Genomic DNA, 26,039 nt, shown 5'->3' on the forward strand with positions numbered 1-26,039 from the left:
AAGACTTGTGGGCTGAGACAGGCCCAAAGGGTTCAGGCCAGGGACCAGAAGCCCTCAGGTGGTTATCCCCTGCCTGATGGCAAAGCCACTTACTCTGGGGAAGATTCTGGGGTCAGGTTGGACATTTCCTCTGGTGTAGGAACTGTGCACAGAAAAGGACAAAGGCAAGGTTGGTGAGTGCTGCAGGTTTGAGTCTCAGAACCATGTCTATCACCTCCCTCCCCTCCACCCCCAAACTCCCTGCATTCCCCCCATCACCCCGGTTCGAGGTGCTGTCCATGCTCTGGTGCTGAAGCCCCGTTGTGCTTCTCCAGACCCCAGATGAACAGAGAAACTGTCCCCAGCACAGCCCAAGACCTGTGTGTAGGCTTCCTAACCACCCAATAGGCCTCGTTGAACATAGCTGCTGTCTAGAAGATGATAGAAAATTCTGGGACAAGAGGGTACAGGACAGACTCAGAGACCAGGGCTTGAGAGGCTCACAGACCTGCCAGCTGTTGTTATGTTCTATCTGAGCAGTGCAAGACCCCATATGTAGATTCTGTCCCCTACCCAGCCCCACATCAGTACTAACCTTGCAGTTTCCGGCGGTGGAAGCGAGGTGAGCCCAGGAAGCTGTTCTTGATGGAGTTGAGTCGTGTCCGCCAGGGCACTCCTCCAACACTTGGGCTAGATGGTGGTGTGGGGTTGGGTGTGCCAGCTGGGCTCTCCTTTGGCGTGTGAACAGGCGTCCCTTTGGGGGTAGGAAGGGGACTACCCCTTGGTGAGGGGTGAGGGGTCACCTGTATGGTGGGGACAGATTTGGTGTTTGGTTCAGTCCCAGTTGACAGAAGTCGGGCAGGGGCCGGCAAGGTGGGTGGCCCAGGGGACAGGGCCAGTGGAGTGCCAATGCTGGCTCCAGGAGGCTGGGTCTGAGTGCAGGCTGGGAGCGGGTTGGACTTGGTGCCCTGCAGCGGCTTGTCAGTCAGCTTGGCCTTGCACGGCAAGGTCTGAGTCTTGGGGTTGGGCCGCAGAGCGGCCTGTGGAGAGAGGATGTGTCCTGGCCGAGAGGTGCTCCGACAAGCTTCAGGCTCCAAGGAGGTGGCCAGGGGGCAAGCCACATACGGGAGCTCAGGGGGCAGAGGGGGCAGGACAAACTTCCTAACAGGCTACAGTGACACCAGGAGGGGTGACCGCGAAGTGGAGCCCGTGCCCACCCCACCCACATGCACACATAGCAACCAGGATCAGCAATAGCATTCAAGCAGGAAACCCAAGCAGGACCAGAGGGAGGGGACAGACAAGGGGAAGGTTTGCCACCAAAAAAAAAAAAAAAAAAAAAAAACCAAAACAACAACAAAACAAATGACATACAAGAAAACGGACAACACAAAACAAAAGAACATGCAGTTAGCCAGAGCCCAGCAGCAGAGCAGCAGCCAGGAAGATGCCCACAAAGGAGGCCTGTGTGCAAGGCAGAGATGGGGTTTTTCCCAGTCTGTGGAGGCCCTGCTCCCCACCCCCACGCCCTCTAACTATGATCCCTTTTTACTTCCTGAGGCTAGTCCTGTAACCTAAGGCTTAGGTGGGGTAGTCACTCACCCGAGGACTGCTGAGTGGACTTGTAGAAAGGCCTGAGGAGGCACCACTGATGGATCGAGATCTGGGGAAACAAAGCAGAGTGTCTGTCAATTCAGCAGGAAAGGGTTGCTGGCTCCTGTCCTCTAGTTGGACTTTCTAGGAGGCCTGGGGTCCTGACCCAGAGCTCCAAGGCTTCTACCATGCTGAGGAAGGTCTCTAGAGGCACAGCTGTGTCCAGGGCCATCCTGCTGACCTTGGCTGTCACCACCCAGTATGTATCCAGAGTCCCTAGGGCTCCTTCACACACAGAGAAGCCACCCACCATCAACTTCAGACCAGGCACAGGAAAAGGTACTAAGGGGCTCTCAAAAGCCCACAGACACTGTGTGGACAGAGATGCAAGGATAAGCTATGGAGGATCCCTGTGAACTATATCCAGCCTTATGCATTCCATGACCCTGGCACCCAAGTCCAGCCTCTCCAGGGATGTACTATTATATATATATTATATATATAACTATATATATAATATATATATACTATTATATATATATTATATATATAACTATATATATAATATATATATATATATATAAATAAAAAATTCGGTATATAGTTCACTACATGGGTACTTGCCAAGTCCTTTCACATCCACAGCCACCTACAGGAGAAGCCCAGGGCCAGCCCACAGCCTTCATCTTAACCCACTATTGCCCCACTGGGCTGAAGACCTAGCCTGCAAGTAGCTGGAAGCAGGTACTAGCTGCTGTGTGTCTGTTACAACATGGTGAACAGCTAATGCCCTGTAGGTCAGAGACTAGGCCTACCATCGGCTCACCATGAGAATAGACACAAAAACACAGGTTCACTCCTGGCTATGGGACCTGCCATCTTTGGGGGGAAAGCGGGGGTAGGGTGCAGCCACAGGACAAAAGAAGATGAAAGAGCATTAGACCAGCTTGCACTGCCCTGGCCTGCCCACCACGAAACAGACTATACACAATGGGTTGCAGGTTCTCACCCAGGCAATGCCAATCTCTATTGGCTCCTTGCCAGCTCTCAGAGCACCTGTGACCAGAACCCTGTGTCCATGACTTCCAAGTCTCTCCACTTACTGCTAAAGAAGCCTGAGGAACAATGTAGACCAGGGCAGCATGCCTTAGTCAGGGTGGTACCAGGGCCCCCCACTGGAACAAAGGTCCAGGTATACAGCTAGGAGCCAGTCGCTGAGAAGATGGAGATGGGGATGGAGATACCAGAGGCCAGGGGAAAGGGGACACAGCCACAAGCAGTGAGGCCTAGCCTAGGCCTTTGATCCCACCATGCCAGAGAGGAATGCATTGCTGGGCACAAGGGAAGAAGGGAAGCTGAAACAGAAGCATAGGGGCCACATCAACCTCTCTTCTCTCTAGCAATGCTGGAATTGAGCTGCAACTTGTCCAAAGTAGGAAAGATAATTCCAGCCCTGAGGGAAGCCAAATAGACAAGAAGCAAGCAGGAAGGGACACAGGCAGGTACAGGGGAAGTATGCAGCTCAACAGGTTGTGGGCTAGCCAATCAGCAGCATGAGCAGGCAGCAGCTGTTACTGGCCTGCTGCCACCTGCCAGGAGCACGGAACACTCAGCCACTTCATCTAAACTGACCAGCCCTTGTGGGAATAGTACCCAAGGCCATCTGGATAAAAGAGTGGCAGGGGTGGCAGGCCTGCAACCACAAGGCAGGTCTGTGCAGGGTGATGCCCCTGTCCTGGACCTATGTAAGCCTTGAGTATGTGGGCCTCTAGCTTGGGCTGGCCATGGGCCTTGCCCCAGCAACCCCACCCCTCCTTGCATCCTTATAGCTGCCCAGGCCAGGCTCTTCCCCTGGCCTGTTAAGATAGTTCCAATCCCAGAAAGGAGAGGTGGAAGTGTCTGTCAGTAAGCCCTGCCTCCAGCCCCGCCTCTGTCTGCCTGGCTCAGGCAGGAGTCCTGCATTGTAGGGCTGGAAAGACGGATTGGATGGGCAGGGTGTATACCTGTCTTCTTTGCTGAATTGGGGATGGGCTTCAGCGATATCCAGGCTTTTACTGAACACTGCTTTACTACAGCAGGAACAAAGCGAGAAAACAAAAGTTACTGCCCTGGCCACACACACGCAGGTCAGCTGCTGGGCCATGTGCTGCCTGACCACACCAAGCAAGCCCTCCAAGCATGGCCCACCAACCCCAGGCCAGGGTACAGAGATGAAGAGAGAGGAAGGGGACAGAAGCCACAGCACAGCCTGCCCTGGGTGACCTTCTAGGTAAGGAGGTAACCAAGTTTAGAGATGTCTAGACTCACCACCAGCCCCAGGATCCCTTGTCACCACCAGTGGTCCCATCAGAGCCCAGTGTCAAGTGGCAAAACCAGAGCAGAAGCAGGCTAGATGTGCCAGGACAAAGGGTCTTCCAGATTCCCTTAGAGACAGCCACCATCCCACAGATGGGCCCACCCTGCAGCACATAGGCCTGGAAGCCGTATTAGAAACCAGGAAGCTCAGAGCTGAGCACTGACCCTTAGCTACCCTTTGGGATTCAAGAGAGGCCAAGGAAAGGCAACCACCTCTTGAGTACATGGTGTACACTAGAGCTACTGGGAGAGTTCTGCTGAGGTGAAGCATATCCACAAGAGGCAGCATCCAGGAAAAGGGTTAGGTAAGAACATGGCCAAGAGGGACCCTTGCTGTCCCACCTTGTTGCCAGAAGCCAAGGGATTGTGAGCCATGGCTGGCTAGAAAGTTGAAAAAAGTTTCTCAAGGAGTGAAACTTTCAGGCTGGAACATGAGCTAGCCTGGATCCATGGGGAGGAGCTAACAGGTCAGAAATATCAGGACACTAAAGTTAAGTCAGAGGAAGTTGTTATCTTGATGACTACCTAGCCATGACATAGCTCCCAGTTACTGACAAATTCAGGGGCAGACCTGGCCTGCTTCATTACCCAAGCTCCCAGCAGCAAGAATGGGCAGTGGGTGCTTCATGCAGAGTACAATGCTGACTATGCTGCCAAGGCCTGTGGGATCTCCCAATTCAGGTCTGTTTGCAGATGACTAAGACCCCTGCCTGTTAGGGAGCTCCACTCTGCCAGGGCAGGCTTTGCAGGCTCTAAGTGCCCTTCTACTTAGCACTCTCCTGAATTGTACATCCTGCCCACAATACTGCTACTGGGCACCCGGAGATGCCCAAGCATCAGGGAGGGATGAGCTTGCTGGGCAGGGGTCTCTGAACAAAGCCGTACTACACCACAGTCCAGCTCAATCCAGATCAAAGATAGCCAAGCACCAGGTAGGGACGAGCCTGATGAGCAAGGGGCTCTGAACACAGCTGCACCATATCACTGCCCAGCTCAATCCAGAACAGAGCAGCCAGGCACAGCTCAGCCCAGCCTAGTCCAGTCCAGCCCACTTTAGCACAGCCTAGTTCAATTTGGTTCAGTCCAGTCTAGTTCAGTCCTGTCCAATTCAGCCCAGCCTAGGACAGTCCAGTTTTATAAAATCCAGGTCATACCAGCTCATTCCAGGCAAGCTCAGCACAAACCAGTTGATTCCAGTCTAGTGCAGCTAGGTAAGTAGAGCTAGCCCAGATAAAACCACCTAGTCCAGTTTAATCTAGTACAGTCCAGTCAGACCACACAAGAATAGTTTAGTCCAGCCCAGGTTAATCCAGGCCAGCACAGCTCAGTCTCATCCATCCCAGCTCACCTCTGTCCATTTCAGTTCTATCCAGCCAGTGCAGCTCAGCCCAGTCAGTACAACTAGTCAAGTCCAGCCAACTCCAAGTCAGTTAAGTACTGTCCAGCTTAGCCTAACCTAGCCCAATCCAGTCCAGTCCCCGCCCCCTCAGCCCAGCTCAATCAGCTCAGTGCAGTGCAGCCCAACTTAGCCCATGCAGCCAGCATGCTTAGCAGTGAACTCCAGCCCAGTCCAGTGGCCTCAGTCCAGATCCCAGGGAGAATGGGCAGAGACAAGCAAGGTCAGACTAAGGATAGTAGGCTGAGAACCTGATGCTACCCTGGCCTGGGCAACAGGAGGGAGGCTTTGGCCCCCAGGGCAGCAGGCACGTACCTCTGGCCATGCTGGGCCATCTCAATGGCTCTCCTTGCAGGCACTGGGGAGCCACCATCTGTCACACTGAGCACTTCCATGGACTTGCGTTCAGGTCGCCGCTTGCCATGCCGGTTAAGCATTGGGGAGTCCACACGCTTCCGGGGAGGGTCTGTGTGAAGACTGGGGTCAGACTGGGCCAAGAGCCAGAAACGGGGGATGTGATAGGGTGGAAGCTTTGTACCTATCTCATTCCTGGGGGGCAGGTCCTCATCCTCATGGCTGGGATACCGTTCTTTCCGGTCCAGGAGGAGGAAATAAATCATCTTTTCCTGATTCTCCCTGCAGCAGGTGAGAGGTGCCAAGGATGGATATGTGGTGACATGGGGTGCCTGACAATGGCCTTGCAGGGACTCTACTCTGGCTATGGCCACCTACCTTAGAGGATCCACAGGGACCAACAAGGATGCCCTTTAGAGCAGCTAGATCTTAGGAAATGGAGCCCAGTGACTAAAGCACCCCTACCACACCCCAACATACTCCTCAGATAGCAGGTCCTGCAGCAGCTTGTTGCGGTCTCGGAAGCAGCCCAATGAATGCATGCTATCCAGCACATCAGGGTCAATGTCTTCCAGGCTGGGCAGGGAGCGGATCTGCACCTTGCGTGGGATAGGCTGTTCTGGCTCTGGCTCATTCTTGCCACCTCTGTAGATGATAGGGCACCCAGAAGCAGTCACTCATTTCTGGACTATCCTGAAAACATTCCACCCACCCTGAGGTGGCCAGGGGGTGGAAGATCCACCCTTATATTAGCCCAAGTCCTGATGCTGTCCCTGCACCCTGCCCTGCAAACCTCCTGCATCCTATAACAGCCGCTCAGGGAGGTGGAGAGAGAGAGGCTAGGGCAGCCCGGAGCTGGCTGGCACCCTCCCCCCATCCTAGCAGGCCCTGCAGGCCACAGCAACAGGCAAAGCAGGCGTTAGTGGGCAGAGAAGCTACTTACATATACCATATGTGTTTCTGAATGTGCTCTAGCTACAAGGAAAGAGAAACAGGGGGTTAGTACCAGGGGGAGCCCACGTTAGGAGGTAGGGGGCCAGAGTGGGAGAATAGGAGAAGGCAGGGCAGGGGCTGCATTCTCAGAGGCCCAGGCTAGCACCCCTACTCCTGCCCCCACCCCAGATGCAGAGAAGTAAAGCCAGGGAAGGAGAGACTAAGGAACAAGGGTTCACAGAAAAGAGAGGCAAGGAAGCAAGCAGCACCCTGGGGCACCTGTCCTGCCTGGTTGGACCCTCCCAGATCAGAGGGCATTCTATGAGGAACCAGTTCAGGAAGCAAAGCCAGGTGGCTAGGAGGAGCTGGGTGCAGGTGTGGGCAGGAGGCTGGGGTAACCCAATACACCTTTCTATCCTGACTCAAGACAGGGATAACTTGCTTTGTGGGAGAGAGCAGGTGATATCTCTTCTAGAAAAGGCCAGCCCACCAGGCATCTTGCTTCTTTTATATGGGCAGATGTTTCATGGCTCAAAACAAGCTGCTGGGCTTCCTTCACACCTTTGCCTACCCCATAGCTGATGGAGCTTCAAGACTCACATCGCCAGGAGGCATACCACAAGGATGCCAGAGGAGCAAGATAGCAAAGGAGGGCAAACTTTCCAGGGTTCACCTGAACCAACCACTTATAGGCTCAGGGCTGCTACCTAGTGTACCTGTGCCCCTAAGATTTGGACACAGGGCCCCTATGGCTGGACATACACACACACTCACATGCAGCTGTACACAGCCATATACACACACCATGCATATCTGTATCCACATACTGCTTGCTGTGTGTAGGTGAGACACACCTATGGACTGAGCATGTACTATTCCCCACAACAGCTGGACACACACACACACACACACACACACACACACACACACATATACAGGTAACACACACGTGTGCATTCATCTTCCATGCATTTGGGTACATACTCTCCTTACATAAGCCTGGGCACACATGGTGGCATGTACAGACCCACACTTGAGCTCATCCATCTGGTACAACGCAGACTCATATTGATATACACGTAGTATGCCTACAGCACACACTCAGACACAGGTGGGAAGCCCCCACCCTTAGGGACATGTTTTCTTTTAAGTGCCAGAGATGGAAGCTTAAGATTCCACCAGTATGTCTGAGGAAAGGACAGGTCCAAGAGATGGTGTGAAAGGACAAGAATACACAAGGGCCTGGCTCTCCATTGGCACTCGAGTTCTGAATAGAACAGAGAGGTAGACAGGACGCACCGTGAGGCGCCGAGTTGCATCCACCTCAATCATGCCACGCAGGAGACTCTGGCAGTCTGGCGGGATAAAGTGTGGCATGTGGAACACACCACGCTTGACCTTCTCCAGCAACTGCCGCAGGTTGTCATCATCAAATGGCAGAGCCCCCTGTGGGTAGGCAGAACAGCACTCATCATGGGTCGTAGTATAAGAGGAGGAAAGGGGGAGAGGATGTGGGAAGATAGGGGAAGGGAACAAAAAGGTTAGGTGGGTGGGGCTCACCACCAGCAAGGCGAACAGGATCACACCACAGCTCCACACATCTGCCTTGCGGCCATCATACTTCTCGCCCTGTGGGAGGAGGGCAATGCCAGATGTTGGCAGTGTGCAGGGTAGGGGTACTAGTGGGGGAGTGGGTCTGAGGGAAGGCAGCTGAGCTGTGCCAGCGGTAGCAGGATGAAGGGTCCTTCCACCACAGGGACCCCAGTGGCTGCTTACCCGAATCACTTCCGGACAGGCATAGTGTGGGGATCTAAGGACAAAACAGCAGGTCAGGGGGCAGGAGGCCAGGGTGCACAGCCCAGACCCTTATACCCTCCTTGAGACTTTCTCCACATTAGCTCTGCCCTAGGAAGCCTGGATGTGAGGTCCACAGGCCATGGCTGGGCTAGCTCCAAGAGGCTGAATGGCTTTGAGACTAAGTTCTCTCAACCTAAATGCCCTATATGTTCTTATAGAGGATGGGGGTTTGGACTCTGGGCTTCTCATCAGAATGTCCTGTAACTCTGCAGCCACAGGCCACCAGTCTCAAAGCTTGTCTGGATTGGGTAGAAGTATCTGTGGTAACTACCCCCAGGGTCATGTTGTGGGCCCGCAGAACACTACTCACTCACCCACAGCTGGTCTCCAGCAGGCTGTCTCCCACCTGCAGGGACGCCATGCCAAAGTCTGCAATACGGATGTTGTTCCTCTCATCCAGCAGCAGGTTCTCTGGCTTCAAGTCTCTATGGCTGGGGAGTAAGGGCCAGATAAGCCTAAATGCAGCTGGCACCCACTTCCCCACTCCCACTCTTTGATGAAGACTGCTCCCTTTCCAAACTGCTGTTAGTGGGACAGGCCTGTGACAATCTAAGCATACAGTATGTAGGCAGCTAATACTTAGTGGTCTTCCTGGCCTTGGTGACAGGGATGCTGTATCCTCCTGCCCTTGACAGAGATAAAGTCTAAGTGGGCTCCTGGTAGCCTTTCAAGGCCTAGACAAAACCCATAAGAATCACACCACCCTCAAGATGCAGGCCTGACCCAGCCTGGTCTGGCTCGCACCATATGGAGTGGCTGTGGCAGAAGTCCAGTGCAGAGATGATCTGCCGGAAGAACTTGCGGGCCTCCTTGGGGGTCAGCCGGCCCTTCTTCACCAGGTAGTCGAACAGCTCTCCCCCAGACACATGTTCTAGCACCAGGTATCTGTGAAATGGGTCAGGGGGACATCAGTGCCAGTATTATGACCTGCCCTCCTGCTGCCTAGTCAGAGAAGCCTCATGCAGGGCCCAGAGTAAGGCCCCAAAAAGGGCCCACTTGCTGTGGCTCCTAGTGGTTCTCACACTAGGTAGCTGTGTCCCACTGAAGATCATTTGGACCCCCTGTAGCTGGGCAGTGGGTCAGGAAACCACAGAATGGAGTGAGGCTGATCCAGCAGGGCTTGCCATCTCCTTACCCAGTTTTTATCAGTCCCTTGGGATCTTTGCTATACAGCGGAACCAGAGGGGACTTGTTTCTAGGGGGAAGTGCAGGTGACTTGGAAATTACTCTCAGTCCCCTGGGATCTCAGCTGTATAATAGGACTCAAGAGGTGACCAAGAGGATACATGGGGTACAGTCTGATGAGCTCAGATTGAGCTTGAGATAGGTAAGGCCTCTGAGATAAAAACAAAGGGCAGCTAGTGACATGGTCAGGAGCCATCTCGTTTGTTGGCAGGGATCAGTCGTACTAGATAGGAATCTAGACTGAGTGGGGGATCTGCCAACAGTAGTTAGCTGACCTGGGGTCCCAAGCCCAGTGACTAAGCCTTGTGGGAATCTAGTAAGAATTAGGGAGCCAAAGAAGATCCTACAGAGGAAACACACTGGGAACAGCATTGGGGGACCCAGTGGGAGAAGCTAGCAGTGCCTCAATAGAGCCTTTCCCCAGTTTCCTTCTGACCATCATGGAGGTCCAGGCTTATCAACTGCCCAGCACCAAGATTTATGGTGCCCCACTCATTGATCCCCACTCCCACCACACATCCTCAGCTCTCAAAAGGGAAAAAAAATCAACTCTTCCTTTTGGCTGTTTCCTTTCTGATATTTGGTCACAGTTAGACAACAGCTAGACACACCCTCTACGTAGTATCTAAGATACCTCACTCATGGCCCCACTCCCTGGCCTCCTAATGGCTCTGGGAAGTTATATAATAGATCTACCCTCTTCCCAGACTGTCTCACTGAGCCTTGGTCTTATTGGGCACTGGGAGTTGAAAGACTGATGTAGCCACATAGAGGTACTACTCAGGAGGGGACAGTAGGAGGAGGGAACAAGTACCACTGGCCCTAGACTCCAGATCTTCCTCCAGAGAAGCCCTTCCCATCGTTGGCCTCAAGTTAACAGCCTGGAGATCCCCTGGAACACTAGCCACAGGTCTGGTAAGAAACCTTTGGCCACTGTGGTCAGGGCTGAGAGCCCCTCAGCTAGATGGCAACGCTAACACAGCCAGCTCTCCGAGTGCAAGTGTGGCCACCCACCCTGGCCTCCCCAGGTCTCCAGGCCCAGCAATACCTACAAATATTTTTTGTTTTCATAGACGTCATGCAGCTTCAGTACATGTGGATGCTCGATGAGCTTCAAGATGGCGATCTCTCGCTCCACCTGCAGAGAAACCATGTCACTGCCCTGCAGCCAACCACAGCCCACCAAGACAGGCCTTGCATAGGCTACCTGTATTACATCCTATGATGGTGACACTGCATTTGGGGATGAGCTGCATAGAAGGGATATCTGCAGCTTGGACCTTGCTATCCCAGGAGGCCGGGGAAGAGCCAATGCCAGAACAAATGCTTGGGGCAGGGGTTCTGCATCAGTTGTCAGTAGGGACCAGGATATAGTTGGAGGTGAGTGTGCTTGCTGCTCTGTATATGTGTAGGGGCTGCATGTGTATACAGAGGGCTGCATGTGCGTGCATATATTGGGTGTGGAACTGTGTGACAGGTCCTGTTCAAACACAGGCTCCTCTTCCAGTCTCCAAGCTATCACCATTCTTGAAAGGAAATATGGAATCTGTCCTAGTGGCCCCCCGCAACCAGGTCTGTTTTTGAGTTTAGGTCTAGAACTTTGATGATCACAGCCTTGCACATAGCTACCTTGGCCCCACAGGACTGGAAAGGAGAAGCCACTAGTCTGTAGTAGATATTAACCGTTCATAGGTCTCTCTGTCTCCAGAGCCTCAAAGCTATAGATCTACCCTCTTCCCAGACTGTCTCACAGAGGCTTGGTCTTACTGGGCAGTGGGAGTCGAGAGACTGATGTCGTCCCACACAGGTACTACTCAGTAGGAGCAGTAGTAGGAGGGAACAAGTACTATTGATTGGCCCTCAACTCCAGATCTTCCTCCAGAGAAGCCCTTTCTATTATTGGCCCATATGTTACCTCCATATGGTTCCATGTATACAGTGTCCACAGTACTAAAACCCTGTTCTATATTTCAGGGCCACTGTACCATGGAATATATCCAGCCAGTCTGTCTCCAGTTCAGAACTGGTCAGTCCACCAGTGCCAAATGTTCTTCACTTCACCCAAGCTGTTATCTCCTCTTACAATTGCCAACTACTTAAGTCTCTTAGCTTCTCCACATCAGGGCAGCCTGGTCCTGATAAGAGGGGTCTCAGAGAACAGGGGCACTTCCTCATTCTAACCAGAGAACTGGGAGCCAGTTAGCTGTTCTAACATGTTGGCCCCAGTAACACTACTGTCCACTGTGGGTCTGTTCTCCAGGCTAGCAGGGTCAAGACACGTAGAACCCTTCCTGAGGACGGAATGTCCCAGGAGCCACCTTGGTGTTGCTCCAACAGGAATAGACAGGACTTCATGTGTTCAACTGGGGTTAGAGGCAGGACAGAAGCTATCCATGTTAGTCCCAGATACCTAGGTCTATCCCTCCAGGTGATGACCCTTCTAACCTCAGCCCACTGCCTCACCTTCATCAGCACCGACTCACTGAGCTTCTCACGGTTGACGATTTTGATGGCAACCTTCTGGCAGGTGACACAGTGGATTCCCAGCTTCACCAAGCCTGCAGGAGAGAGGCCAGATTCAACCCCAGCACTACATCATGTCCACTGTGGTTGTCTGAATAGGTTTAACCCCACAGAATTATGTGTTTGAATGCTTGGGTCCTGAGGAGTTGTACTAGTAGATGGTGTGGCTTTGCTGAAGGAAGTGTGTCACTGTAGAGGTGGGTTTTGAGGTCTCCTCCTATGTTCAGGTTCCTTCCAGTGTGGAAGAGAGCCTCCTCCTGGCTGTCTACAGAAGACAGACTTCTCTTGGCTCCTCCAGCACCATGTCTGCCCGTATGCTGCCATGCTCCCTGCCATGATGATAATGGACTAAACCTCTGAAACTGTGAGCCAGCCCCAACTAAATGATTGCCTTTATGAGTTGCTTTGCACATGGTGTCTCTTCACAGCAATAAAACCCTAAGACACCACCCTAGATAGCAGGGACCTCATCCCTACTTAGAAGTTCTGAGTCTTGATTTGCAATTCTCAAGCTGTTCAGACCCTGGCCATTGATTACCTTGCTCACTGATCAGAATGGCTCCATGGAAGAATGGCTTGCTGCACTAAAACCAGATTCCTCCTGAAACCTGAGGTTTTTGTGTACCCTTGCCCCATCCTAAATCACCAGAGCCCTTCCTCCAAGCCAACATCCCCAGCTGAAGAGACAACATGCTCTGAATCCAGAGCCATTCTGCCCTCCAACATGATCTTACTTAAGCCCCTTCAGCCTCTATGGGGGCTATAATCTGTGCCCCAGCACCCTCTCCTTCCCAGCCTCCGAACATGATTACATGGAGGAGTTTAGCTTGAGGTTGGTGCCTGAAACTGAAGGAGGCTCTAGTGTCCAGCATGAAGCATATGGGTGCTAGGCAGGCTGGAGGAGGTGGCAGGGGTCCATCGTTGGGATCCATGATGACCAGTGGGAAGCAAAGCTAGACTGAGATCACCGGCCATGAGGCAGAGACTCAGGGCGGGTCCAGATGTTATCCTAGCAGAATGAGGCACAACAAAAGGGGTGAGAAGAGTGCAGGGCAAAATCTGTAGAAAGGTAGAGTAGGGCTAAAGAAGCATTTCCAACATGGACTCTATCTCCCTCCTCCACAAAAGACTCATTCCCAGCCAAATCAAAAGGATATTGCAGCTCGAGAAGAAAACACATACATGCACACATGCACGCACACACAAACATACACAGATGTGTGTGTGTGTGTGTGTGTGTGTGTGTGCAAACCTATGTATACATACATGCATATGACAGTGTTTTACAAATTAGACAAAAAAGTGAACATAAAGAAGATAAATATGTGCAAGACAGTTTACATTTTGATTAAGATCACAACAGAGATGAGGTGATTGGACCCCGTTGGAACTAGGGCCTGAGTAACGAAGTGCAGAGCTGAGTTTTCATGGTAGAGGAAAGTCCAGGCTGCCTGCCATGAGAGCTCCAGCTGAGGGGTGGCCACAGTGGGGTGTCTTAGTCAGGGAAGCAATCGCTGAGGCCTGGCACAGGCTCTGGAACCGCTTTCTGGCTGTCTTTGATGCAGCATGAGTGTCTGATTCCTGCTCAGGTACTGGTAATCCACTACCCATAATTCAGTAACCACGTGGACTGTGGCATTGGCACTAAGACAGGAGCCCATCCATGCTTGGTCAGATGGTTCATGAGAGTTGGTAAAACCATCCAGTTTATGAAATGAGATTGTACATACAAAAGAAATGGGGAAGGACAGAATGACAAGTGATAAAAGCCTCCGGCCCAGGAGGAGGGGTGCCTACACATCTATAAGACCCAGTTAAGTAAGGATAAGGTCACAAGGGCAAAGCAGGAGATGAGAACACCCAGAAACAACGTGTTCCCCCAGGAGATCCAAGAGGGCAAAACCCAGGTTCTTCCCAAGGATAGCATAAGAGCAGGGATAGCAGGTAGGAAGAGACATGGCAAGCATCCTCAAATGTGTTCCAGGCAGGTGGGCCCAGCCTTTCATCTGACTGTATGTCTCAGCATGTGAGGAACAAGGAACACTGGAGTTCCTTGGCAGGAACATGAAGAGTTCCATATGTCATCACAGTTCAGCAGGCAAGCACACCTATTAGCCATCAAACCAATAGTGCAGCCAAGCGATGATTTTCTTACTGACTAACCTCCCAGGACATGCTGAGTCCTGGCAGAGGTTCACACTTCTCATGTCCTCTCTCTTATGTTCATACTACAGGCATACTTGCCCTTATATTGCTGTGTGCACCCCAACAATGCACTTATGCATATCCATTCACATACTATCTTCATGCTTATATACTCACTCTCACAACCAGTGGCATAAACATTCAACCTCACATACATCCGAATGCTCACATCTCATCTATGTGTATGCCCCATGTACTCGCCCTCCTCTGAATGTGCACACATACTCCACACTCAACCCCACATGCATGTATTCATTCACATGTATACTCTGCAGCCTGTACATGGTCTCAGACATAAGAGAGACATAGAAAAATACTTTCCTGCCTCAGGAACTGGGAGTGAACAGTATGAAACTGGGGTATGCTATCAGCAACCACGGAACAATTTCCCAGACATCAAATGTTCAGAAGACAATGCTGTCATCTCCATCCAGTGTGACTTCTAAAGTCTGTCGAGCATAGCTGTGTACCAGGCACTGCTTTGTGCCCCACCTTAGAGGTGAGGGAAACTGGGGTTATGGCATCTGCCTAGCTGGCTTCTAAAAAGCCAAGAAGACAGAGGGCCACCAGAACAAGGTACCCTAAGCACAAGCCTTCTCTAGAGGCTTCCTAGGAAAATAGGATCATGATTCCTGCTCAGGGGAACGTGTGGCTCCGGACACAGCATGGCTAAGGTACAGAGGAGCCACCCTCCCTTCACCTTCTTCCACTTGTTTCCAGTATACACAGAGGGCCCATTTCCCATCAATGTAACTCGAACATTCCTACATAGCTTACATAGCCTAGCATGGCAATGCTACTCTTTGGTAAAGCTCACCCAATATTCTAGGCCACTCCTTCCTACTTCCATGTGGTAAAATGGGATCCTGCCTCAGGAATAGGGGACAATGGTGTCCTCTGATGTTAGATGTCTGGATTATGAGATTTTCTGCCCATTTTGCTTGACAGGGAGTGGGAAATATACCCTAAGGAGTCCTGCTACTGGGCCTGCAGCCTCAGGGACAGAGGCCTGCGGCTTTCTGGCGGGAAGCCCACAGTCACCTCTCATTACCCAGCCCTCTAACTCGCTGGGGCTTATTTTCCAATTGTGATTTTATCTCTAATTATTGTCTTCACACAGATGCAGCCTCACAGAGAAGGGGAAAGTATACCATGTCACAGATAATTACATGGGGCTGTGCCAGGGTAGGGTTGAGCTAGAAGCATGAAGAGTCACCAGCTTCAACTGTGCACTGCTCCTGTATGGGGCAGCAGCAGGCTCAAAGGGACTGGGGCTTCTATGTCTCTAAGGAGGGTCCCCAGGCTCCCAGAGGTGACTTTGACATAAGTGTCAAGGCTCTAGGTTCTTCCAGAGCCACTCCCACCCACAATCACCTAGGACTTGTGAGCCTGACTAGAGAATTAGAGGTGGTAGGCAGATGAGCAACTATAGCTAGACAATTCAAACATCAGGAAGGTGCTGACTGGGCCCCTACCTGCACAGGGAACATAGGATGTCTGAATTCTGAGCAAAACTGACCCTCACTAGAGGTAGAGACTGAATAGTGTTCCAGTATGGGCAACAGGATGACCTTCCAAATAACACCTGTCCTCTGCACAGCTAAACAGCAAGACGCTGCCATATGGACTGGGCACTTTCTAGGGGGTGTGGTGTAGTAGCTTGGCATACCACCCTGCCCTCTGGACACTAGTGACCCCAAAGAATCACTGCCTCAGTCAGGGAGAGGAAGGAATAAGACTATTTGTGGATCAAGCCAGGTGATCTCCAGGAATACCCCAGGGATAATTTTGGGCAGTGGGGATGCAAGAGGATAGAGCCACTATCTTAGAGGCAAATTTGGCTCCCCACGAACCTGCAGGAGTCCTTGGCTAGGAACAGACTAGGAACCAGTGCCTCTTCCCTCCTGTCCTGCCATTGCTGGCCTGTCTTACAGATTATGGTCCTTCTGAACATCCTAGCTGGGGTTCTTTGAGCCCTGAGGATCATGAGTGCAAAGGTCAGAGAGCTCTGTTCCCACTGACAACAAACCAGGATGATCTGCTGCTGTTCTGTGGTTTGGGCAGTATACCCTAGGTAGACAACAATGCTAGCATCGAGGAGGACCTTTTGTAGCCCCCAGCACCTCAGGCCATGGCCATGGATTGGAGGAAAAGAGGTGACAGTCCAGAGATGTACTATCCTGAGATATACAGAGTGTCCACTTGGGTGGTGGCACCAGCTATAGATGCAGCATGTGCTTGCATGTCTCATAGTGCTGTCATAGTGATCAGCAGGCAGAGCTCAGGGCTGCATCACACACCCCACTAGATCCCAAGCACGATATTTCTGCAGAGGCATCAGGTCAAATGGACGACCAAAATCCATGTGTATCCTCCTGTTGCCAGTTCCTTTCCTTGGTCTTTCCACACCTGGCCAGGGTACCCCAGGTCACCCAATGCCACCACCCAAGACTACAGACATCCCCACAGGATTCTTACTACGGGGATGTGGCCCTCAAGCTCCAGTGTCCCAGAGTCTCCTGGTGTACCCAGCCCTCAGCAGATCCAGGCTTAGGCCTAAGCTCACCAGCCCCAGCTCCCCCCAATGAAGGACACTGATTTCTCCAATTCACTCTTGTTACAAAGCCAAGATATGGCCTGTATGCAGCAGCCTGAGAGGATCAGTGACCATCAACCCTCCCTACAGGGTCATCTCAGGCCTTCCCACTCCTGCTGCTCTACCTCTCCTCCTGCTAATGTCACGGCAAGCAGACAGGCCCTATATGTTCACTGCATACAGACCTCAGTACAGACCTGACTACCCTGTGCAGAAGGGAACCCAGAGTAAGCCCAGAGTCTAAACTCCCAGATGTGACAGATGCACATGCATGTGGGCTACTTGCTGTCAGGAACACATGGTCCAAAACCAGGCTGGACAGGGAGGAATGACTCCTGCAGACTCCCAGATCCCTCCACATAATACAGACTTCTTAGATCCTTATACAGTGGTGCTCAGGTGGGGAATGGCTGTACAGAACCCAGCAATGCTGTAGCAGCTGCCTAAAAATCATGTTCCCATGGACCCTGTCCCACAACTATGGAACCAGTGCAAAGGAAAGGCAACTCCTTAGTCAGGGGCTTCCAGGAGACAGGTCCAATGAGACCTTGGCCAAGTCTCCTCTCCTAGACAATCTCTAGTCAGCCACTCTCAGGTTCACCCCTTTCTAATTCTCAGAGGGTCCAGCAGATAATCTGCCTAGGCCCCTCCCTGACATCTCCTGAGCCTTGTCACTGGCAGGCTCAGTTCTCCACAGGAATTCATGAATATCCAGGTGTGAGGTAATACCTCTTCTGTGACCTGTCTGCACACACTTGGGTGCATCTGCCTTGCCACTACTGTCCATGAGGTTGCTCATCTGCCTCACCCTGGGTGACCCGCTTGGCTTCTCCCAACTCCTATGCTAGCCAGAGTTGGTCTAGAGAGTGGAAAGGAGTCCATTCTGGGTAAGGCAGAGTGCTAGTGGTCAGATGCAGTACTAATAAAGAGGATGGTGAGAGCAGGCCTTGCTTGATATGCCTTTTGGCTGAATGAATCAGCAGGCCTGATATGGACTGCTGTCCTTGGTGCTGAACGCAGTAGGCTGGGGCATTGGGGCTTGGCCTGTGGCAGCTTTGGGGGCAGGGTCCTGCATACTCAGCTAGTGTTCGGGTATAGTGTATGAGTGGCTGGCAGCAGCCTCCTCTGCGGCTTTTGAGGAGGAAGGCTTATCACCAGGCAGGATGCAACTGAATGCTGGCCCCAGTTAGCTAATGAACATACCACCCCCAGTTCCTGTTTAGCCCAGCAGGGGGCACTTGACTTGAGACTAGTGCTCAAGAGAAAAGTGCTTCAAGGGTGACCTGTACTTCCCCCATAAGTGACCACTCTGCCTTTGGGACCAAGTGTATCTTATCCAAAGATTCCTGCCTCTCTACCCTGGGCTGCTCAGCTTCTAGGGCAACCACTGTAGCACACAATGACCTATTTTCCTCCAGTTCTCAGTAGGCAGCACTGTGGGTGTGTGAAGGGGCAGTGGCTCCCATTTCCCTGAGGTGACAGATGGGACTCACAGCCAGCCTGGGTGGGACTGGCAGGAGGTGGCCCCATCCTGGGAAAATAGATCACAATGAAGAGCCCAACTTGTCCTGGCCAGGCTGCCCATGACAGCAGCAAGTTAGTCCTTGAGAAAGCATCTGGTAAAATGCAACTGAGAAATGGAGTCCCTATCCTTGCCAGAAGGGGGCATGTTTTCTACATCAAACACAAAGTCTCACTGAGAGCAGAGAGTAGATAAAACCATACTTGCCAGCCTACAGCTGTCCTTGAATGTCCTGACAACTCTGCAAGCTCTGCCCAGAGAGCTGGTAGTAGCAGCCTCATGGTGGTCTCAGCTGTCACTACAGGTCACATCCCCATCACACACACACACACACACACACACACACACACACACACACACACATACACACACGGTGGGAAGGGTGGGGGAAGGCAGGAGACCACTGGTGCACAGAGCTGGCTGGGTTCCCGTGGGTTCCTTTAAAAAAAAAAAAAAAAGCTGACCCTAGAATTGGGGAGGAGGCAGCAACTTTCCAGCTCCTGGTTCTCCATGCTGGTAAGACAGGATAAGGAGGCAGGGCCCTTGAGCATAAGTAGCCACAACTGCCCAGTGGGCTAACACCTCCTGGCCTTAGCTCTTCCAACCTCTCAGACACTGTTCCACCAGACTTCACCAAGGCCCTCAACAAGCCAGCCTATTGGAGTCACACCCTATACAAGTACCTCTTCTGGCCATGGGCCCCAGAAACATGGGCACTGTTGGGGTGATGTTCTGTGGCAAGCCTCCTGCAAAGGAATGAAGTTGTTATACAGCAGCTCTCTGGCCCTGTGAAATAGGAGTGGCCTTACCTCCAACAACATCCCAGCTAAAACTCATGAGAGCAGGACCACAGCTAAGCTAAGATCAGAGCTAAGGCAGGGACACACCTAAGCCATGACTGCAGTTAAGCTGGGACTTGCTAAGACAAGGCTACTACTAAGCCTGAATCACTCACTACTAAGCCATGACCATAGCTAAGCCAAGCTATTGCTAAGCGGTTTCAAGTTCCTGACACTAGAAACCAGAAAAAGATGGTGTTTGCCACCCTAGGCAACTCACCAAGTCATACAACAGTGATGAACACTCAGTCCGTAAAGGCCCCCAGATGATGCTAGAACAGACAGACAGGCATAGGGGGTAGCCACTCACTGTAGCAGTACCCCAGCCAGACCCACTTACCATGTGGTCTCTAAATTGCTTCACCTCCTCCCCTTCTCAGGCCAAGGAGGACAAGGCTGAGCTCTTCTTGAGCAACAGAAGGCAAGACTCAAAGGCATCAGCCTGCTTAGCTCCATATTACATCCCCAGTCATGACTATGGCCCCGGAATCCTTCCTAATAAAAGTCCCTTAGCCAAAGCACCCCCAGTATAGCAAGGGTCCACACTGCTCACTAATTCTAGCAGGTTCAAAGCTTGGGCCTCTCAGATCAGGATAGAGGGTAGTGGGCAGAGGAAGAGGGACACGGGCAGTCAGCATGGATACTGGAGAAGGGCCAGGCATCAGGGCCTTGGCCATATCCTGCCCTTGATAAATATCAAGAAGTCTCAGATTCTAGGGCTTCTATATCCCTCTCCCTGTTTACATGCTGGCAAAGTTCCCACTGCTGGATTCCCACTCTAGTCAATAGACTCCCCATCCTACCACATCTCACATGAGGATTCCATGGCTCCTTCATTACCTCCTTGGAAGGCAGGGTCCTGAAGATGAGCTGAAGGCTACCCCCAGGAACACCTCCTCCCCACCTAATCCTCCATAGTCGTGCCCTGGTACTGGGGAAACCCAGGGTGGGAGGTAACCTAGGTGTATGGAGAGACAGATTTGGTGCAGATGGAGATGTCATGTACTTATTGCTGATGCCTGTACCCATCTTGGGTGCCAAGCCTCAAATGGGACACAAAGGGAACAGGTAATAACCTACTTGGTAAAGGGCTTTTGCATATGATCAATCAGTTAAATACCCCAGTGCGAGGTCAGCTGTATTTGGAGGTACCAAAGACTACCAGCAATACCCCAACACTGAAAAGAAGCCAGAAGGAATTTCCTACAACTCGAAAGACTACTGTACCCTGCAGTGTGGGACTACACATCCTCTCATACTGACTTCTGTCTGGAGGCCCAAGGAACTAACACATGATAGTTCAGCTCACACACACATAAATGCTCTTCTTCATCACAAACTGTTCATGTCTCCACAAAGGTTTGTTCACAAAGACTTCCTTGCTCATTGCACCATAACAGCCACCAGCAAATACAACCTACACTGGCAGAGGCACTGAGACCTATCAGCATCCTTGGGCATGGAAGACAGAATAGTAGTCTGGGCAGGTGTGCTGGCAATGCCACTGTATGACCAGGATGAGGCTCACATCCATCTTTCTGTAATTACAAATCTCTGCTCTTTTTCTTAGAAGGGGAAGCAGGCTCAAGGTCTGGGGTCACATGGTCTGAAATCTAGGTTCACAAAATTTCAGGCTGCATTCTCCTGCTGCAGCACCAGCAGTCGAGGCTTCCAGCTGGGTGGCGGCACAAGCATTACCTCTCAGTCAAAGCTCAGGATATCTATCATCCTATCATGCCTGAACAAATGGATAATCAAACTGAGAGATGCCGGAGGGACTATACTGTTTATCTACAGTCAATCACATTTGGTAGACAGTCCAGGGACCAGGCATGTGGGAACATATGGGTCTTGAGAATCTTGGGGTCATGAAAGCTCTTTGACATCATGGACGCCAGCAACACAGCATAGCACAGCTGCCAGGGTAAATGGCACCTACCACACAAAGCTGGGCAGCTTGGGAGAGCAGTCTTGCTCGGGGATAAGCTGGGAGTGTCCTTGGAAAATGGTTGCCAGTGTTCCCAAGTCTCCAGGGCCCAAATCTGGTGGGGCTTCAGGTTCCAGATCTCTAGAAGCTGACCCTCCCTCTGCCTGCTGAGAATGTTCTGGAGAGAGAGCCTGGCTTCTGACCCAGAAAGGCCCTTGGATTTCCTCCCCGAAAAACCCTGACTGGCCCTTTTTAATCCTGATCCTGATGAAAGATCCCATCAGACTGGAAATCAAGGCTGGTGGGCAGAGAAATCAGAATGCCTGGGGGCACACACAGAGGAGGGAACTTGGCTTCTGGGTTGGGGGTGCTCAAACCCAGTGGGTAGCTTTAAAGGCAGTCTGGCTTGGAGCATGCATCTCCCTCAGCTGGGTTGTGGAGACTTTGAAGTTGCAGACATCAAAGTGTTCATGTTCTCAGCAGCCACACAGCTGTGGGTGCTGCAGCGGCCTCCCCAGCCACTCACCTCGCCGCCTTCACCCCCATAGCTCCGGCACTCATGTTTCCAAGCCATGGCTGTAGTCAGGATTCCCCAGTGCTAGGGGAAGCTAATGACAGGGTGCAGGCAAAGCTCCTCCACAAAGATCCCGAGGACGCCCACCAGTGCAACAGGGAAGGCGCACACCTCTGGGGAGACAACCGTTCACACTCTGAAAAGGAATCTCTCAAATTAAATTAATTAAGCCCTGAAATATTCCGCATGCCTGCGGCCCTTTGGCTGCCTCTGCATGCCCGATCCTCCACTGCCTGTCACAGAAATAGGGGGCAGGTGCTTCCTATTCTGCAAACTGTAACCCCAGGTCTGTACTCACTAAAGGAGTCTCTGACCCAGAAAGGGAAGGGATTTAGAAGGGGAAAGCATCATCCTCAAGTGACCTTGCTATCCTGAATCCGAAGTCTCTTACCAGACAGAGTGAAGTCATTTATGCAGTTCAAGGATGGTCAAGGAAGGCTGGGAACTTGGCTCTACTATTACCTGGTCTAGAAGGACCCAAGTCCCTCCAGCCTTGCTGGGGGTGTGTATGGGTCTCCTGGTTTCCTTTCCTAAACATCGAATATGAAGACTCTATACTTGAAGTACCAATAACTCTGAACTTTCTTATCTCACCCCCCACTGAAATGTGGCTAGGAGCTCACCAAGAAATAGACCCAGGAAGGAGTCAAGCCAGGAGCTATCCTTGGCAGTCTTGGGGGGCTTAGATGATGAGTATCCAGGCCTCCAGGGACAGACTGTTATAGGCTTTGAACAGATGGGAGAGAATGTCACTTTTGCCCAGGAGTGGCCACAGAGGCATTTTACCCACCAGGCCACAGTCAGGTGAGAGTAAAGTGGCCACAGAGAAGGTATAGGAGGGAGACTGCTCCTAAGAGGCCTTCCCAACACAGGCAATGGAGCAGGGGACACTTGCATGGAAATGGCATTTATAAAATCAAGCTTATAAAAGGTTAAAAAAAAATGCCACCCAAAGGGGAAAGGGGGTAACTTAGAACTCCAGAAAACTCAAAAGCCTCGGAAACATGGTGAAATGTAAGTGAACCATATCATGAATATAAAACATTCATGGTGTCAGATAAACACATACTCAACAGGCTTCCAACCCCTGGCCTCCCAACTCTGTGAAAATCAGGTCTCAGCTGAGAATCACTGTGCAGGAAGTAGTGTCCTTCCCGTGGGTCCCTCACTACACTGGCTGACCATGGCTGTCCCTCACCCCACCTGCCCCATTTTCTTGTCTTCTAGTAACAAGAAAACAGTGAAATTAAAGTGATCAATATAATGGGAACATTACACCAAGTGGCCAAAAACTCCATTTTAATTCCTTACCTTGGGGATTACCCCTCTGCCTCTCTTCTACTTCTCCAAATAGGCCTCGGTGATTGAGAGTTCCTCCTGCACCAGGGCCCGGAGGACCCAGGTCCCCTGTATGCATTTCCTTTCCAACCAGAGAATGGCAGGAATGAGCAGCAGAGGAAGCCTAGCCAACCTCCATATCAGGCAGGGGCTGTGGTGAACTCTGAGGCTTGCCTGTGTCACCCCTGTGACCTCAAGTCTGATAGCAGGCAAAGCTAACAGGTTCCTTCTGCAGGGAGACATGGGGCTTACAAGGAATCACCCACCACAGCAATGAAGCACTAATCCCAACCCACCCAGCCTGTCAGCCCAAACATGTCCTTTGGTGACAAGTCAGTGTCACTTCCCACTGCTAGCCCAGGACAGGAAGTCCATGCTTGTATGTGCCTGTGCAGTGACTTCCTGGGAATCAAGAGACAAAGGTCTGGGGCTAGAGGGGTCTCACACATTGACAGCTGCCTCTCCCTCCCCTTTGCTTGGCCCAGACTCTGGGTACAGGGCAGAGAGAAGAGGACTTGGTACCCTTTCATAGAAGCAGGTAATATCCTTCATTTCCCAACATATCTGAGGACAGGGTCACTCTTCCAACACAAGTGTCAGGGGCCCCCATAGGCTAAAGTGACCCCCTTGAACCCAAAACCTTGATACTGGCTCTATAGGAACTCATAGCTTCCTGAGGTGATCCATCTCCCCTCAGCACCTGCTCCCATTCACAGGGACCATTGGAGGTCAGATTAGAATGCAGGAACTGGGAAGAGCAAAATTCCCAGGATTAATAGGGAGGATGGTGTGCATGTGCTTACCTCAATTATGTTCTACTGAAGTCATCTGAAGATAGTAGACTAAAGATGGGAGAGAGCACTGTCCGCAGGACAGAACCACTAGAGGTACCCATAGGCCAACTGGTTCCAGCCTTAGTGTGAACTGGGGTAGCTATGAGACAAATACCTACCTCATCATCCTCCTTGGGAAGCCTGTCTGGACCACCAGGCTTTTAGCAGACAGGGAGGGGCATATAGTGGAGGTCCATGCAGTGGCTGCCAGGTGATATTATATATTATTCTTTGCTCTGGGGCCCAAGGAGATCCTGTCCTGTACCTTACTCTGGAGAATGAGAACCACATGGTGGTGCTCTGGGCTCCACAAATGCTGTGGGACACTGTATCACTGTGTAGTCTGGGTCCCAGAGCCTCCACTAAGCAGGTGATCAGTGTTTTACCTGGGGTAGAAACTACCATGGTATCCTTACCACTGTCTCCAATTGAGGAAAAGTCTTCCCACTGACACCAGCCCTTCCTCTTTATTCCCTCCCACCTAAGTACTGACTGGGCTGACTACTCCCTTGCCACTGGGCCTCATCTAAGGAACCCATACCCCAGTCCACTGGATGTCAGGAAAGCTGCAGCAGGATTGGCATACAGGAGACTAAAGGTTGCACTCCAGAGGTAAGGCAGGTAGGGGTTCCTAAAGCCAAGCTAGGTGGCAGGTTACTCCTGGGAACCAAGGCCAGGGTTATAGTCAATGATGACCTCCCTGCAGTCGACAGTGCCAGGCTCAAGCTCAAATGCCAAGCTCCCATAGTACGTGGGAATGAAGCATCTGGCTAGAGCTTCTCTTCTTCCCCATGGTGAAAGTTTCCACTGTTTTCACAGGCATTTTCCTAGGCCTACTAAGAAGGCCAAGTCCCTCTCTAATCTCATGAACCCATATGAACTAGCACAGGCTTAAATGTCCCACACAGGGTTGCTGAGCCTGCCTACCTACTCTCAAGACTTCCTTTGAAGAGGTCGGAGTGCTGAGTGAAGGCTGAACCTGAGAATGCAGCCAGGTGGAACTCCATAGCCTAGTTCTACCTGCCAGGTCAGACCAGGAGGCTCTCGGGGGGAAGAGGGGAGAAAGGGTTCAGAGACCTCTTGGGCATGACCATCAATATGGTGAGATTGGTGTTCCAGGGAAGCCTTTTCCCTGGCTTCAGGTTAGGGGAGACAGAGCCATGCCCAATGCCAAGCTCTTCCTCCTACTATTTACCTCAACCCATCAGATATCCAGCTGGGCACATGAAACTCTCCCTGTTCTATTGATGATTATACCCCAGAAGTCAAGCTGGGGGTCTTAAAAAGGAGACTCAACTCTACTCCAAAGCCCACTCACAAGTCTTGGGGTTCAATGGCCTAGGAAGAGGGCCTGATGCTATCTATATCCCTCCTTCTTGAATGGTCCTTGAAGGATCCCTGCTTCCAAATCCCAGTCACCTCATATAGTGTCCTCCTTTTCTTTCAAACCTCCATCTGTTGCCATGGTGACAGGAGCAGATAAGGCAGGAGCATCTAAGGCTCCCCTTTTCTTCTTGCCTCCTTTAGTTGAGCTAGGTTCTGACCCCCCACTGTGCCCTAGTCACTTCCCTGGTCCCTGAGCCATCTTCCTTACTGACAGCCCTAAGAAGGGGTGCTCTGGGACATCCTGGCTGGGGTCCATTGATTATTCCTGGGTGGTTAACCAGTCCCCAGAGTCAGAGAATATGGCTTCTTCTTTCTGTGTAAATTTCCAAGGCTCAAAGAGCAGAGGAGACATCCAGCGCCCACCTTTGCTTAACACTGGGGTCTCAGAGCTGTCCAGGACCCAGAGCAGCCAACAGCAGGGGCCCCCTGAGACTTGCTGTTCAGTGTGCTGCATGCGGGTCTTCTCAGCACCACTATGAAGTTCTCCCCACTCCACAGAGCAGAATGCTGGGGCATCTCTACTATAAGCCAGTCGAGCCTCAGAAACTAGGCTGCATGACAGAAAGGACACATGACAAGTGGCAAGTTGGGAAGGGGACATGGACCCATCCCTAGGGCCTTCAGAGTTCCTGGAACCTTCTGTT

At 51.7% G+C, this 26,039-nt stretch overlaps 1 protein-coding gene across 1 annotated transcript in view; it reads right to left on the reverse strand.

Moving 5' to 3' along the window:
• The window catches only part of BRSK2 (BR serine/threonine kinase 2), a gene marked incomplete at both ends in the record, with an annotated part of 49,832 nt that overhangs the window by 8,091 nt on the left and 15,702 nt on the right, over nucleotides 1-26,039 (reverse strand). The window contains 14 exons of the mRNA XM_080912969.1: nucleotides 94-142; nucleotides 575-782; nucleotides 1,582-1,642; nucleotides 3,576-3,641; nucleotides 5,639-5,959; nucleotides 6,158-6,322; nucleotides 6,621-6,652; nucleotides 7,910-8,056; nucleotides 8,171-8,239; nucleotides 8,387-8,420; nucleotides 8,782-8,898; nucleotides 9,212-9,352; nucleotides 10,705-10,790; nucleotides 12,116-12,210. Of these exons, the coding sequence (XP_080769095.1) occupies nucleotides 94-142; nucleotides 575-782; nucleotides 1,582-1,642; nucleotides 3,576-3,641; nucleotides 5,639-5,959; nucleotides 6,158-6,322; nucleotides 6,621-6,652; nucleotides 7,910-8,056; nucleotides 8,171-8,239; nucleotides 8,387-8,420; nucleotides 8,782-8,898; nucleotides 9,212-9,352; nucleotides 10,705-10,790; nucleotides 12,116-12,210 (1,591 nt within the window). The remainder of the gene's footprint in view (nucleotides 1-93; nucleotides 143-574; nucleotides 783-1,581; nucleotides 1,643-3,575; nucleotides 3,642-5,638; nucleotides 5,960-6,157; nucleotides 6,323-6,620; nucleotides 6,653-7,909; nucleotides 8,057-8,170; nucleotides 8,240-8,386; nucleotides 8,421-8,781; nucleotides 8,899-9,211; nucleotides 9,353-10,704; nucleotides 10,791-12,115; nucleotides 12,211-26,039) is intronic.

This window comes from Micromys minutus, assembly GCF_963924665.1.
Source record: "Micromys minutus genome assembly, chromosome: 2".
NCBI classification, from domain to species: domain Eukaryota; kingdom Metazoa; phylum Chordata; class Mammalia; order Rodentia; family Muridae; genus Micromys; species Micromys minutus.